The 11,804-nt window shown below is 43.4% G+C and overlaps 1 protein-coding gene across 1 annotated transcript in view; it reads left to right on the forward strand.

Moving 5' to 3' along the window:
• HGSNAT (heparan-alpha-glucosaminide N-acetyltransferase) overlaps positions 1–9,866 on the forward strand; it is a 71,566-nt gene extending 61,700 nt beyond the window's left edge. Inside the window, exons 15-18 of the mRNA XM_068233666.1 lie at positions 2,774–2,851; positions 5,802–5,872; positions 7,483–7,595; positions 9,254–9,866. Coding sequence (XP_068089767.1) covers positions 2,774–2,851; positions 5,802–5,872; positions 7,483–7,595; positions 9,254–9,435 — 444 coding nt within the window. The 3' untranslated portion in view covers positions 9,436–9,866. The remainder of the gene's footprint in view (positions 1–2,773; positions 2,852–5,801; positions 5,873–7,482; positions 7,596–9,253) is intronic.
• The last annotated feature ends 1,938 nt before the right edge of the window (positions 9,867–11,804 follow it).

Here is an 11,804-nt window from a genome sequence, read left to right on the forward strand (position 1 = left end):
GACAGAGAGAGGAGGCTGAGATGGGAGGGGGGAGAGGTGAGCTGACAATAGAGGGAGAAGGGTGAACAGACAGAAGCAGAGTGCAGCCTCAGCCACTACTAGTATCCTGCATGCTGTGCACTGTGTGGAAAACTCCAAGCCCTTGCCAGCCACAGTACTTCAACACAAGATGGACACTTGTTAGACACCCTGTATACATGCTTGTTATATGCTATTAAACCTGTAATGTCTTAAAAAAAAAAGTCTTCTTGTCTCCTGTTGCAGCCAAGTTTTATTCTCGCAAGTCGATGTCCCTGGCCATGCGCATCTACGTTCGCGTTCCCTTCGCCATGAGTGTCCTGCGCGGGTGCAGTGCAAGGTTTTCTTGTACTGTGCAGGATGCTCTTGGTGATGGGAGTGCGAATGAGGACGTTTGTGTGGCCAGGGGCAGTGGACAAAGACTTGCAAGTCCGCAAGAACAAAACTTAGCTGCGGCGGGGGACTGGTGGATCGTTCAGAGACGGCGTGTGCCCACGGAGGCTGCAGGGGGCTAGCAGAAGCTCCAGGTAAGTGAAACTTTTTTTAAAGACATTACAGGTTTCCTTTAAAGGAATTCTGAGATGTTTAATAGTTTTTTGTTTTCATACTTACCTGGGGCTTCCACCAGCTCCATGAGGTGCGTGGACTCCCTTGCCTTCCTCTCCAGCCACTCTGTTATCTTATTATCTCCTCCAATAATCTGTCCAGTCGCACTCTTTGCGTTGGTGACTTGGTCAGAGGAGAACAAGGGAGGTATATTTAGGCAGCCGCACGCAGCATGGGGGAAAGAGCATTTTGTGGGGAAATGTGCTGCCAATCTCATTGCATTTGTGGGGAAATGTGCTGCCAATAAGATTGCATTTGTGGGGAAATATGCTGCCAATCTCATTGCATTTTGTGGGGAAATATTCTGCGAATCTGATTGCATTTTGTGGTCGGTCGGCCTCCGCCATGTGGTCTGGGAAAAAAAAAACGACCCTCCATGCCTGCGAAGTTGGACAGCACACTGCTTGTATACTTGTAAGACTTGGTCTTGTATATTTGGCCCCACCCATGACCACGCCCACATGCTGTTGTGATCGTCCTAAATCTCGCTTCAGACCTCATAGTTAGCAGGGGCATGTGTGCCCCTGCTAAACCGCCGCTATCGCGCCGCTAAACGGGGGTCCCTTCACCCCCAAATCACCTCGGTGGAGCGCTTCCTGGTTGGGGCAGGGCTAACCGCCGCAGCCCTGCCCCACGCGTGTCTGTCAGCGCGTATCTCCGCCTCTCCCTGCCCCTCTGTCTTCCTTCACTGACAGGGGCGGGGGAGAGGCGGCGATGCACCGCTGATAGACGCGACTGGAGGCAGGGCTGCAGCCGTTAGCCCTGCCTCCAGGAGCGACCAAGTGTTGCAGTGGGGGGTTTGGGGGTGAATGGGCCCCCGTTTAGCGGCGCGATACCGGCAGTTTAGCAGGGGCACACATGCCCCTGCTAACTATGAGCTCTGAAGCGAGAATTATTCTCGGTTCAGAGTCTCTTTAAACAAGGTGTGTATGAGATCTGCAGATATCAGACTATGAATGCATTTTGCTGGAACAAATCTTTTGCAGGAACTGATCTTTTGTAGGTGTACAGCATATTGCAAAGATTTTTCTGATGGGGAGTTTAGCTCAATAGAATACTGTGTAGAGCAGGCATGGTCAAACTTGGCCCTACAGCTGTTGAGGAACTACAAGTCCCACGATGCATTGCAGGTGTCTGACAGCCACAGTCATGACTCATAAATGCAAATGCATTGTGGGATTTTTAGTTCCTTAACAGCTGGAGGGCCAAGTTTGCCCATGCCTGGTGTAGACTACGCTCTCATACTACATGGAAGGGGGTAAAATTGGTCTGTAATCTTGCCTTTTCCTAAAGACTTTTATATCAAGTGTGTACATAGCATAAGGTTGCCACTAATGATCCAATCTTTTTCATCCAATTTTACCAAATCTATGTAGTATAAGGGTAAATTGAGTGAATATAGTGGATGGATAACTTGGGCAGTCCCTTATATTACATAGAAATGGTAAGATTGGCTGAAAAAGATTGGATAATTATTACCATGGTACACACTGTCAATTATGATTGAGCAACCAAACGATCAAACCAAACCTTGTTATGGGGCAACATGATTTCTAGGTATGCCCCTAATGCAGGAGTAAATTGCCTATACAGACATTTAGATACATTAAGTGTAGTTTGCTAAATTTGAAGCACTAGATGGCTGTCCCATATTGGCCACCCCATAACCAAGAATAGACAGGCATGTCCTCAGTATTAGCACCCCACATTCCCTCTTCCCTCCCCCCCCCATTAGCAGCTCTTCACCTTCTACCTCAGGCACTTTAGTCTGGCGCTCATGGCTGCACATGTCGTTTGTCAACCGTCAGCCCTCCCCCCCCCCCCTAACCCCCCCCTCCCCCGTCAAGCCTGCGGAACTGCTAAAGGAAAGAGCCACATCGCTGCCTGTGTACTGCCTGGAGGGAAAGGACCCTGGATGCTGGCTCTTTGCTGCACCTCTGACTGGGCTCGCACTGCCCTACATAGGGCAGCACAATTTGTCTGCACTGCGCTTACGGCGTGTGTGTACTAATTCATAGCACATGACCGTGATCTACCCAGCAGTCCTTAGTGATCTACTGGTAGATCGCAATTGACGTATTGTGCACCCTCGATATATAGCATCTTTGGTTTTGTAACATGTTCTTACTTTTTCTCTTTAATGGTACAGGCTGGCAAAATATTAATGTTTTACAAGAATCAGCACAAACAGGTCCTGGTGAGGTTTTTTACATGGAGTGTCGTCATGGTGGGTACCGGTAATTATTTGTGGTTTGTTTTAGGATGTGTGTGTTTGGTTTGTTTTTTTTTCGTCATTTTCGCCCCCCCCCCCCCCCCCCCTCCTTTAATATATGAAGTGTGCTGAAATCAGTTAACATATTCTCCAATATGCAATTAAATATTTTGAATGTAACAAAATGGATACATCTCTTTTGTATCTAAAAGGTTCCTGTTTCTGTAGAGCCCAGAGGAGTGAAAGGGAATGGTGATCCTTGTCCTCATGAGCAAACCTACTAATTTTGTTTTGGCCTTTATTGGGCAGAACAACCTCTGCTGTTACCTTGCCATCCCATATACTGCACTTATGGAAACTTGCAGTGTCTTGATTTGTGACTCATACAGTAATTCATTTCTCTATTGATTTTAGTACTCCAGCAGGTGTGATTTATCTCACACAATGAAAAAGGCCATCTTTAAAGTGTTGCTCTGAATCCACCTTGGATGATGTAAGGCAGGGGTCCCCACTGTCGGCCGCAGGCTGTGCTAAGCTGGGTCGTGCCTTCTGACGTCACAGTGCAGAAATTAGCATCACTGAAGTTTGCAGGATGCTATAGAGAAGCAGAGCCATCTGCAGCCATTGTTACTGCTGCCTTCTAGTGTCTGTAATTTGTAATGCAGTATGCTTTCTGTCTATATAGACACCAGGTATAAGTTGGAAGGATCTGCACCGTCTTAAAAATAAGTATTTATTCAAAAGCTCTTTAATAATGACAGGCATAATATCAGCGCGTGCCAGGTCACCATTGACGCACGGCGTTTCGGATGCACTCCTTCAAAATGGTTCCAGTACATGCACAGAGCTGGACACTGGCGGTAGCAGAGCAGAGTACCCAATCGACCTGGCGTTGGTGAGAGCCCAACCGGGCAACTGTGTGATCACGCTCTGCTTGAGATGTGCTTGCAAGCTATACATAACTGCAGATAGAGCAAGTCTATGCATGCAGTTGAGATGTGGAGTCGTTTTTTCTGCTGCACAGCTGAGACATTGATTTGATACCATCTTTGTGATCATTGCTACTAGGAGCTTGCTTAGTGCTGGTGAGATACAGCAGACTGGCTTATGATCTGCTCAAAAATGTTAAGAGCTTGCTTATGTTGGACAGTGGACTGGCTCATGACCTGCTTACTTTTGTGGCAATTCTCCCTTATATATTGCTCAGTTTGGGGACTGCCTAACCAACTAACCAAGGATATAGTCTCTGGAATTGGAACCTTTGTGATTTAAGGTGAAAAAAAGTTTGCTTTCCTAAAACAGAAAGAATTTGCGATAATTCAGGTTGGAGTGAGCTTGAGATGTCTCCCAGAGCAACATTGCTGAATATATGCAAATTAACCATTGTACCCTTAGAAGCTAAACACACCTCCAGAACCGCTGGAATGCAATGATGTGTCAGCTTGTTAATTTGTATGCATGTTGGATTATTATGGCTCTGTACAGACTGTTTCGGATTGTTTGATCCTCATCAGTGCATGGCATGGATTAATTTGGCTCTATGGAGTAGGTCTTGTAAATCCGAGAGGCACAGACTAACCAGCAAGCTCATGGTGACCCAGAACTCATTGGAGTGTGTAAGGGACTACAATGGTCCTAAAAGCCCCCTTACTAAGATGTTAAGAAAAACAAGTTTGCTTTCCTAAAACAGAATTTGTGATAATTCAGGTTGGAGTGAGCTTGAGATTTAAGGTGGTGACCCCTCTGTTCACAACTATCCAGTTAGGTTTGATGTCAGTTAGGTTGTGAGCACTGTCAGCTGACTTGTGTATACATGACCATGTATTTTTTATTTTTTTTAAGGCAGTGTTTTATGTGGTTGTTTATGATATCTTTGCAATAAACTTTTGATACTGTTTGAAGACTTTTTTTTTTTTTTTTTTTTTTGCTGGAGCGGGCCAATTCTGCCTAGCAACAGAGGGAAGTTTAATTGGTTCAACATTAACCAATGATAATGCTCTCTGTTGCTGAGGATTCCCATTGGTTTATTGCAGCCCAATGGAGACTCCCCATTCTTCTGTCGGCCTCTGGGCTCTTCAGAAAGGGCCGAGCAGCTGTGATGGACAGCGGGACGTGTGAGTATGACGGCGACAGGATGTGGCGACTAGCCTAGTGAGAGAGGACAGCGTCCGTTCTCATAGGCTTGCATTGGACATGTTTCCCGTCAAAGCCGATCTTTCTGTGCAACACAGATCCACCCATGCAGAAACATGGATCGTACATGGAAGTGGGTCCTATTTTTAAAGTAGGATCCGCTTCCTGCGTTTCTGTTGAGCTTTAAAAACTTATATCCCACGGATACCTTTTTTTTTTTTTTTTTTTTTTTTAACAAATTTGAGCCGGCCCTTAAACCATACAAGACTTTGAATGGCTTACAGTCCTGATTATATATTCTATACCAATAAAATGAGTTATTCTTGAGATACTGATACTTTTTCATGTTGGTGTAGGCTTAATGTACTCTTGGAGCTGAGGTCTGTTCAAACCAATTATGCCTGGCAATAAAGCAGAATTGGCACACTTCATTCTAATATGGCTAGAGAGACTCCCAAAAGCTAATCCTAGAACACTTTGTTACTACATATAAAGTATAACATTCAGTAATCTAAATCTGACTACAGTGTAGGGGCATTTGCTAGACACCAATGTGCATAGGGGTCAGGATTAAGTCAACTTTTGTAGTATTAAACTTCTTTAGTATTTTGAAATAAAGTGTTTAAAACTTGTTGATCTTACTTTTCCCAATCAGATAAGCGTTATTTATTCTGCACACACCGTAAAAATAATTTTCCAAAGGGGCATATGTAGGGATAAATGGCTGAGATCCTTTTTTGTAAATAATTGGACATATAAAATGACCCCTCACCTTTAGTATGTTCCACATAGAGTATGTGCGATCTAATCCTTTTATCTCCTTTCATTTCAGGGTGTTATTTCAGCTATACTGACAAAATGTTCAACAAATGAAGGCTTTATTCCGGTGAACAAAAACATGTGGTAAGCTACAACAATCCTGTGCCGTAAGTGTTAGGTTTTGAAAAGAAACCTATAGCTTGTGTAGAATTAAGCTGACAATACACTGGTTGATGTGGCCTAACAGATCATAATCAGATGATTATCTGATCAGAGAGGTATCTGATCAAATCCATCCACGCACTACACACAGACTTTGAATAGATTTCCGCATGAAATCTATTCAAAATGTTTGGTCCCCAGTTCTCTCTGCACTTTCTTCTGGTCTTTTTACCTTTTTCTGTAACGCACTCAGTCTGGTCCAAAGCTGTTGCCATTGGGTAAAAGTGCCAATATTTTCAATGGGAGCCCCTGCAGAAGCTTAAACCACTGGGGCTCCCCATTCCTTTGCAACACACCTGAGGATTCTCATTGGTGCACCATTGAAAACCTTCCCTGGGGAGGGAGGATTCCCATTGGTCTGTTTTTACTCCAATGGTAAGCCCCAGCAGTTGATTTTGCTTTTGCCAGGGCTTCCATTGGTATTGTGGCATGTGTCTGGCAGCGGCAAACCAAATGCAGAATGGTAAGTAGTGTGAATCAGGCATTGGGGTTTAGCGTATCTGCGTGTATGCTGAAAAAGGATGCCACTCTAATTTGGGCGCTGGTGTGTGAAGCTGCTTGTATAATATGGGTAAAGTTGCCAATATTCTATTTGTACACATCAGCAACATCACAGTAGGTTTTTTTTTTTTTTTTTGTTAAGTAAGGCTTTTCTTGTGGTTGAAGACCTTAGCTTTGTGAGGTTGGCAAACAATCTTAGCTGTGCATTGGTCTGCTTCTCCCTTCCCATGAAAAAATACATTTGTTTCAACTTTGTTAGGTAGACCTGCTCAGAGAATCATGTCTCCTCAGTTATACTCAAGGTGGAACCCAATACCAGATGGATGACACACTACTCACATTTCTTGGCTTATCCTTAGGCAAACGATTGTTGCACCAGACAGCGTGTGATTGAATTTCTGACCTGAAAACTGGACTGAAGTGCCCTTCACTAATGATGGCAGCAATGAGCACTGTAGCATAGTTCTTCACATACTTCATTTATATACAAATATACGGTACATGTAATGTGTTTTTTTTTAAACTGTATGAGCGGTGGCGTAGCTAAGGAGCTGTGCGCCCTGGTGCAATTTTACATGGGGGGGCCCCCCGATTGATATGGCGCACCAAAACCTGCCAAAGACAACCACAGTGTCAGAGGTGCAAGTAGGGGACGGGAAACAGTTTGTTTGAACTACTATTTGAAACATCTATAGAAGTGATTACCAGCACAGGACCAAAAGAAAGCAAATATTGTGCTTCAGGGAGGGCCCCTCTGGCCCAAGGGCCCCAATGCGGTTGCAACCTCTGCACCCCCCTATTGCTACGCCACTGTGTATGAGAACAGTTTGGGAGTGGGCTTCCAAACATTTCAACTTGTGTCACTATTTCAACTTTTGGTAACCAGGAATACATCTAAAGAGGCAAGTAAATATATTTATATACAGATTGTGATTTTCAGTGCGGTTTACTTTCGGTAATTTTATTTTAAAGATTCTTCTTGTTCCCTCCTTTTTTTTTTTTTTTTTTTTTTTTTCTTTAAACCAATACAGGTCAATTTCATATGTGACGACCCTAAGCTGCTTTGCTTTCTTCCTGCTGCTCATAATATATGGTTTGGTGGATGTCAAACATTACTGGACAGGATTTCCATTTTTCTATCCAGGTAAAAAAAAAATGAAGGGGATTGAGAAATGTCATTCACAAAACTAACACATAATTTAACCACTTCGTGCACAAATTGGACATTTTAAATGCCCATTTTGCAGGAATCAGTGCAAATTAAGACATTTTTAAAAAATGTTCCTTTTGCTGAAATGCTTGTGCACACACCAGTTTTAACCCTTCAGTGGAGGGGTTTGAAGTGGTAAATATGTACAGCGACTGCAAAAATACAGTGAGAATACTTTGTAAGATAAAGCATTGTTTATATAACACAACTTGCACAACTACACAATAGTGCCTGCAGGCCATAATCGGCATCAATGCAAATGTAACAAATTTGAAGACTAGCCAGCAAAGTATGAACACATGGAAGCAGGTGTTACAAATGAGTAATATGGATAATACACAGTGCATCCAGTAAAAGGTGCATAGCAGATAAGGTATACCAATATAAAGTAATACTTTCTCTTATTATGAGAGGTCTGTCTAGCCTACATGTATAAAGCGCTGAAATACAAGGTAAAGGAAAATGGTAAGCTTTGTTTTATTCTTATATGCTCACGAGATGATAACATTAACCTCTTGAGGACTGCAGTGGTAACCCTCCCCCCCCCCCCCAAAGACCAGGCCTTTTTTTCACAAAATAGGCCACTGCAGCTTTAAGGCCAAGCTGCGTTAGACAGTTTGCACATGCTCAGTAATGACTTGGAAGCATAATTTTCATTGCCTGTGTGCTCTACTGTATGCAACGATACCGGGGCATTAAGTTGCATTGCGACTTTTTTGGGACATTGTGTTGTAATTTGCGTTGCGACCTCTTAATGTCGCATCAAAACCCTACGTCCTACTGTGAAAGAGGCCTCAATCTCTGAAAACCTTGTCCCCTATAGCAGCGCCTGTCTGTGGTGCAGGAAGTGGGCAGTGCCTGAGCTCCTGATCTAGTTTAAAGTGAACCTCCAGACTAAAAATTGACTCAGCAGCATTGGAAAGGCCTGGTGTTTCTTTAACTGTTTCACAGCATCAGAACTTATTTTCTCTTATACAAGCCTGATTTTTAGCTGCACAGAAAGAAACTGCCCGGGCATTTTCCCCCTAATGCTATGCAAAGCATGATGGGATTTCTGATGTTGATGTTCTTTCTGCTGTTTTGGTGCAATATTTTTTTTTTATTTTTTTTATTACATTTTGAATTTGACATTTGAAGCCTAGCACATGCAGCTGGGAGGGGTAATCAGGACACAGGACGGTTGGAACTGTGTCTCCTGCTCCCTGTCACCTCCTTTCAACCAAAAAGATGGCTGCTCCCATGAATCACAAACATTTGCCTGCTCTTTTAAAACTGGGTGGGTAAGAGATTATATTACCTATTTATTCTAATTAACATAACTAATGTAACTTAATGACAGTATGTTTGTTTAGGCTGAAGTTCCCCTTTAAAGGAACGATCACACTTGCAGAGGAATCCCTGCAAGGGTTTTGCCGCACATTTGCGCATTTTGGGGTGCGTTTTTAATGCATTTTTTTTTCTGTTTTGCGGCAAAACCTGTGGTTTTCTCAAGTGTGACCCTTCCTAAGTGATTTATCTAATACCCACTTGAGCTTGTTGTTTTATATCAACTGCATACTTTTAATATTAAATAATTTTTTTTCTTCCCTCAGGAATGAACTCTATTCTTGTCTATGTTGGCCATGAAGTATTTGAAAATTACTTCCCTTTTAAATGGAAAATGCAGAACAGTCAATCCCACGCTCAGCACCTTACCCAAAATCTTGTTGCCACTTCTATTTGGGTGCTGATTGCTTATGTTTTATACAAAAAAAGGATATTCTGGAAGATTTAAGCTGCTCAAATACCCTGTCAATGTAATTAAGAAGATATGCAAACCCATGGTTTTGTGGATTTTTTTAATATGTGGCTTGTTGCAGAAAGAGCTCAAACTTTGTGGAAAAGGGAAACTTTTTGTTTTTTAATTTTTATAAAATTGCATGTCAAACTTTAGAGAGTTTGGTGACAAACACTACTATGCTGCAAAGAAGTCTGTCCTACTTTTAACATGTTTGGTGGCCACATTCTTGAAGCTGGTCTGTCTTTTCTGAGGCTTTTATATGCTGGGATCAGGCTTTGTGAAGTATCCATACGATATGGAGTTGCTTTTCCACTACTGTGGAATTTTATTTTTTTAATGCCTTTTTACAGTGGAGTATTGTCATAATAAATGTTCTCATTTGTAAAAACAAAGTAAATCTACTATAATAAAAGCTGTTGTTGCAATCCCTGCTTATAATTATAAAGATATTGGGGGGAGGGGGGCAGAGGAAGTTATCGGTTGCGTTTCATCTACTATCTGTACAAGGCTTAACCCTTACCTCATACTTTAAAGTGGTATTGCTCTGTCTTTTGAATGCATATGTGAAGCTCCCTGAGGCCAGAAACACACTAGGAGCGATTTTTTTTTTTTTTTTCCTGAGCACTTCGCGATTTGAACTCTTGCTAATCTAATGTTTTACATGCGGGAAGGGGGGGGGGGGGGGCATCAGGCAGCTGGATCCTCAGGATAGTTAGCTAGGCATGGTGTCTCCAGTGTAGCCAGATGTCCCCGTATTGCCAGCAGCCTTTACTCGCCTTCTAGGCTCCAGCGATGTGCAGCTCCAGCCCCCTCCGCTCTGGCCAGCACCCCCACTCGTACTGCCGGTAAGTTCCTGGTCGCGGCTTGATGACGTCATCAAGCCGGGACCTGACACTTAAAACGGAGCAAGCGGGGATTCCGGACAGAGTGGAGGGGAGCGACAATCGCCATGGAAACGTTAGGAGGGTGAGTCCTTGTCCTCCTTCCCCCTCAGACTGCTGCTGCTGCCAATAGTTATCACTACTATCGACCAGCGATCGGAGTGATCAGGAGCCAATCGCGATGGCTCCTAATCACTGAGGGGAGAGGTCAACTGTAATGATAGTTTAATCTCTCCTCTCGGGTGTGCATGATTGTGTCAAGAGCGGAAATGGCAGGTGGTGTAAATGCTACACCGCATTAGTTCTGAAGCCACAAGTGCGGTGTAGGATTTACTACACACGGTCCCCATAAGGTTAAAGGACAACTGTAACGAAGAATGAGGAGGCTGCCATAATTTCCTTTTAGGCTAGGTTCATAGTGGGGCATTGTGGGTGGAGCCTAGCAGGAAGGGAAATGCTAGTTACACATGGAAATTTTACTATATGCACAATTTTAAGTGGATAATGTAAGTGCACTACTTTTAAATTTTAACTACAATAAAACTGTATTGCTCTATTACTCTTTTGAGTTTGAAGGTGTGATTGCAAGGTGACTAACTTCTGGAGCATATAAATATACATTGAAGGAAAAAACTCAATCTGCTGGTCTGTGCTGGGTCAGCCAGATAATCTAGTGAGAGGCTTGTACTATACCTGGTGAGGGTTCACACAAAGGGTGGGGAGTGCGGGAGCGCTGGAGGTGATTGCAACCTATATGAACACCTTCCACTAGTTCAGTGGAAGTACATGTATGGAACTGTGAAATATAGAACTACGGGACATTTTGTGTTGAGTGCTAGACTGCTTTCGAGATTACAATTTTACCACTTGCATGTAGTATGAGGGTTAAAAGATTTTTATTGCTATGAACAGATTGCTTAGAGTTCTCATACTACACCGAGTAAAATTGGCAAATCAAAATAGTATGCGTGCACTGGGTTTAATACTTTGTCATAGACACTAATTAGAGCATCTGGTCTGCATGCTTGTCTCAAGTTTGTAATTCAGACACTACTGCAGCCAAAGGGCTGCCAGGCAACTAGTATTGTTTAAAAGGAAATAAAGCAGCTACAATATGCATCTTGTCTGCTTCAAGTTCCCTTTTAGTGATCTGGCATACCAGATCAGAAAGCAACTTTGGCACCTGCACACTTGCTAGATTGTACTTGGCCAAGAATCTAGCATGAGTATGAGGCTTGAGAAATAGAAAAAGGGGTAAGGCCCCGTTTCCACTTGTGCTGCACGCGTCAGCACTTCCGAGTCTGTGGGTATGCAGACGAATCCCATCAGCCGTGCCATGCACGGCCATGGGAATCGCAGCCTCCTGCACCATTTTGGATGGAGATGCCGGACGAATCGCTACCGCAAGCAATTAAGCTGGCGGGGCTATTCATCCCTATGGCAGAGGTTCCCTGCGCAATTTGCCTGCAGGGAAACTCTGCG

Source organism: Hyperolius riggenbachi, chromosome 1 (genome assembly GCF_040937935.1).
Source record: "Hyperolius riggenbachi isolate aHypRig1 chromosome 1, aHypRig1.pri, whole genome shotgun sequence".
NCBI classification, from domain to species: domain Eukaryota; kingdom Metazoa; phylum Chordata; class Amphibia; order Anura; family Hyperoliidae; genus Hyperolius; species Hyperolius riggenbachi.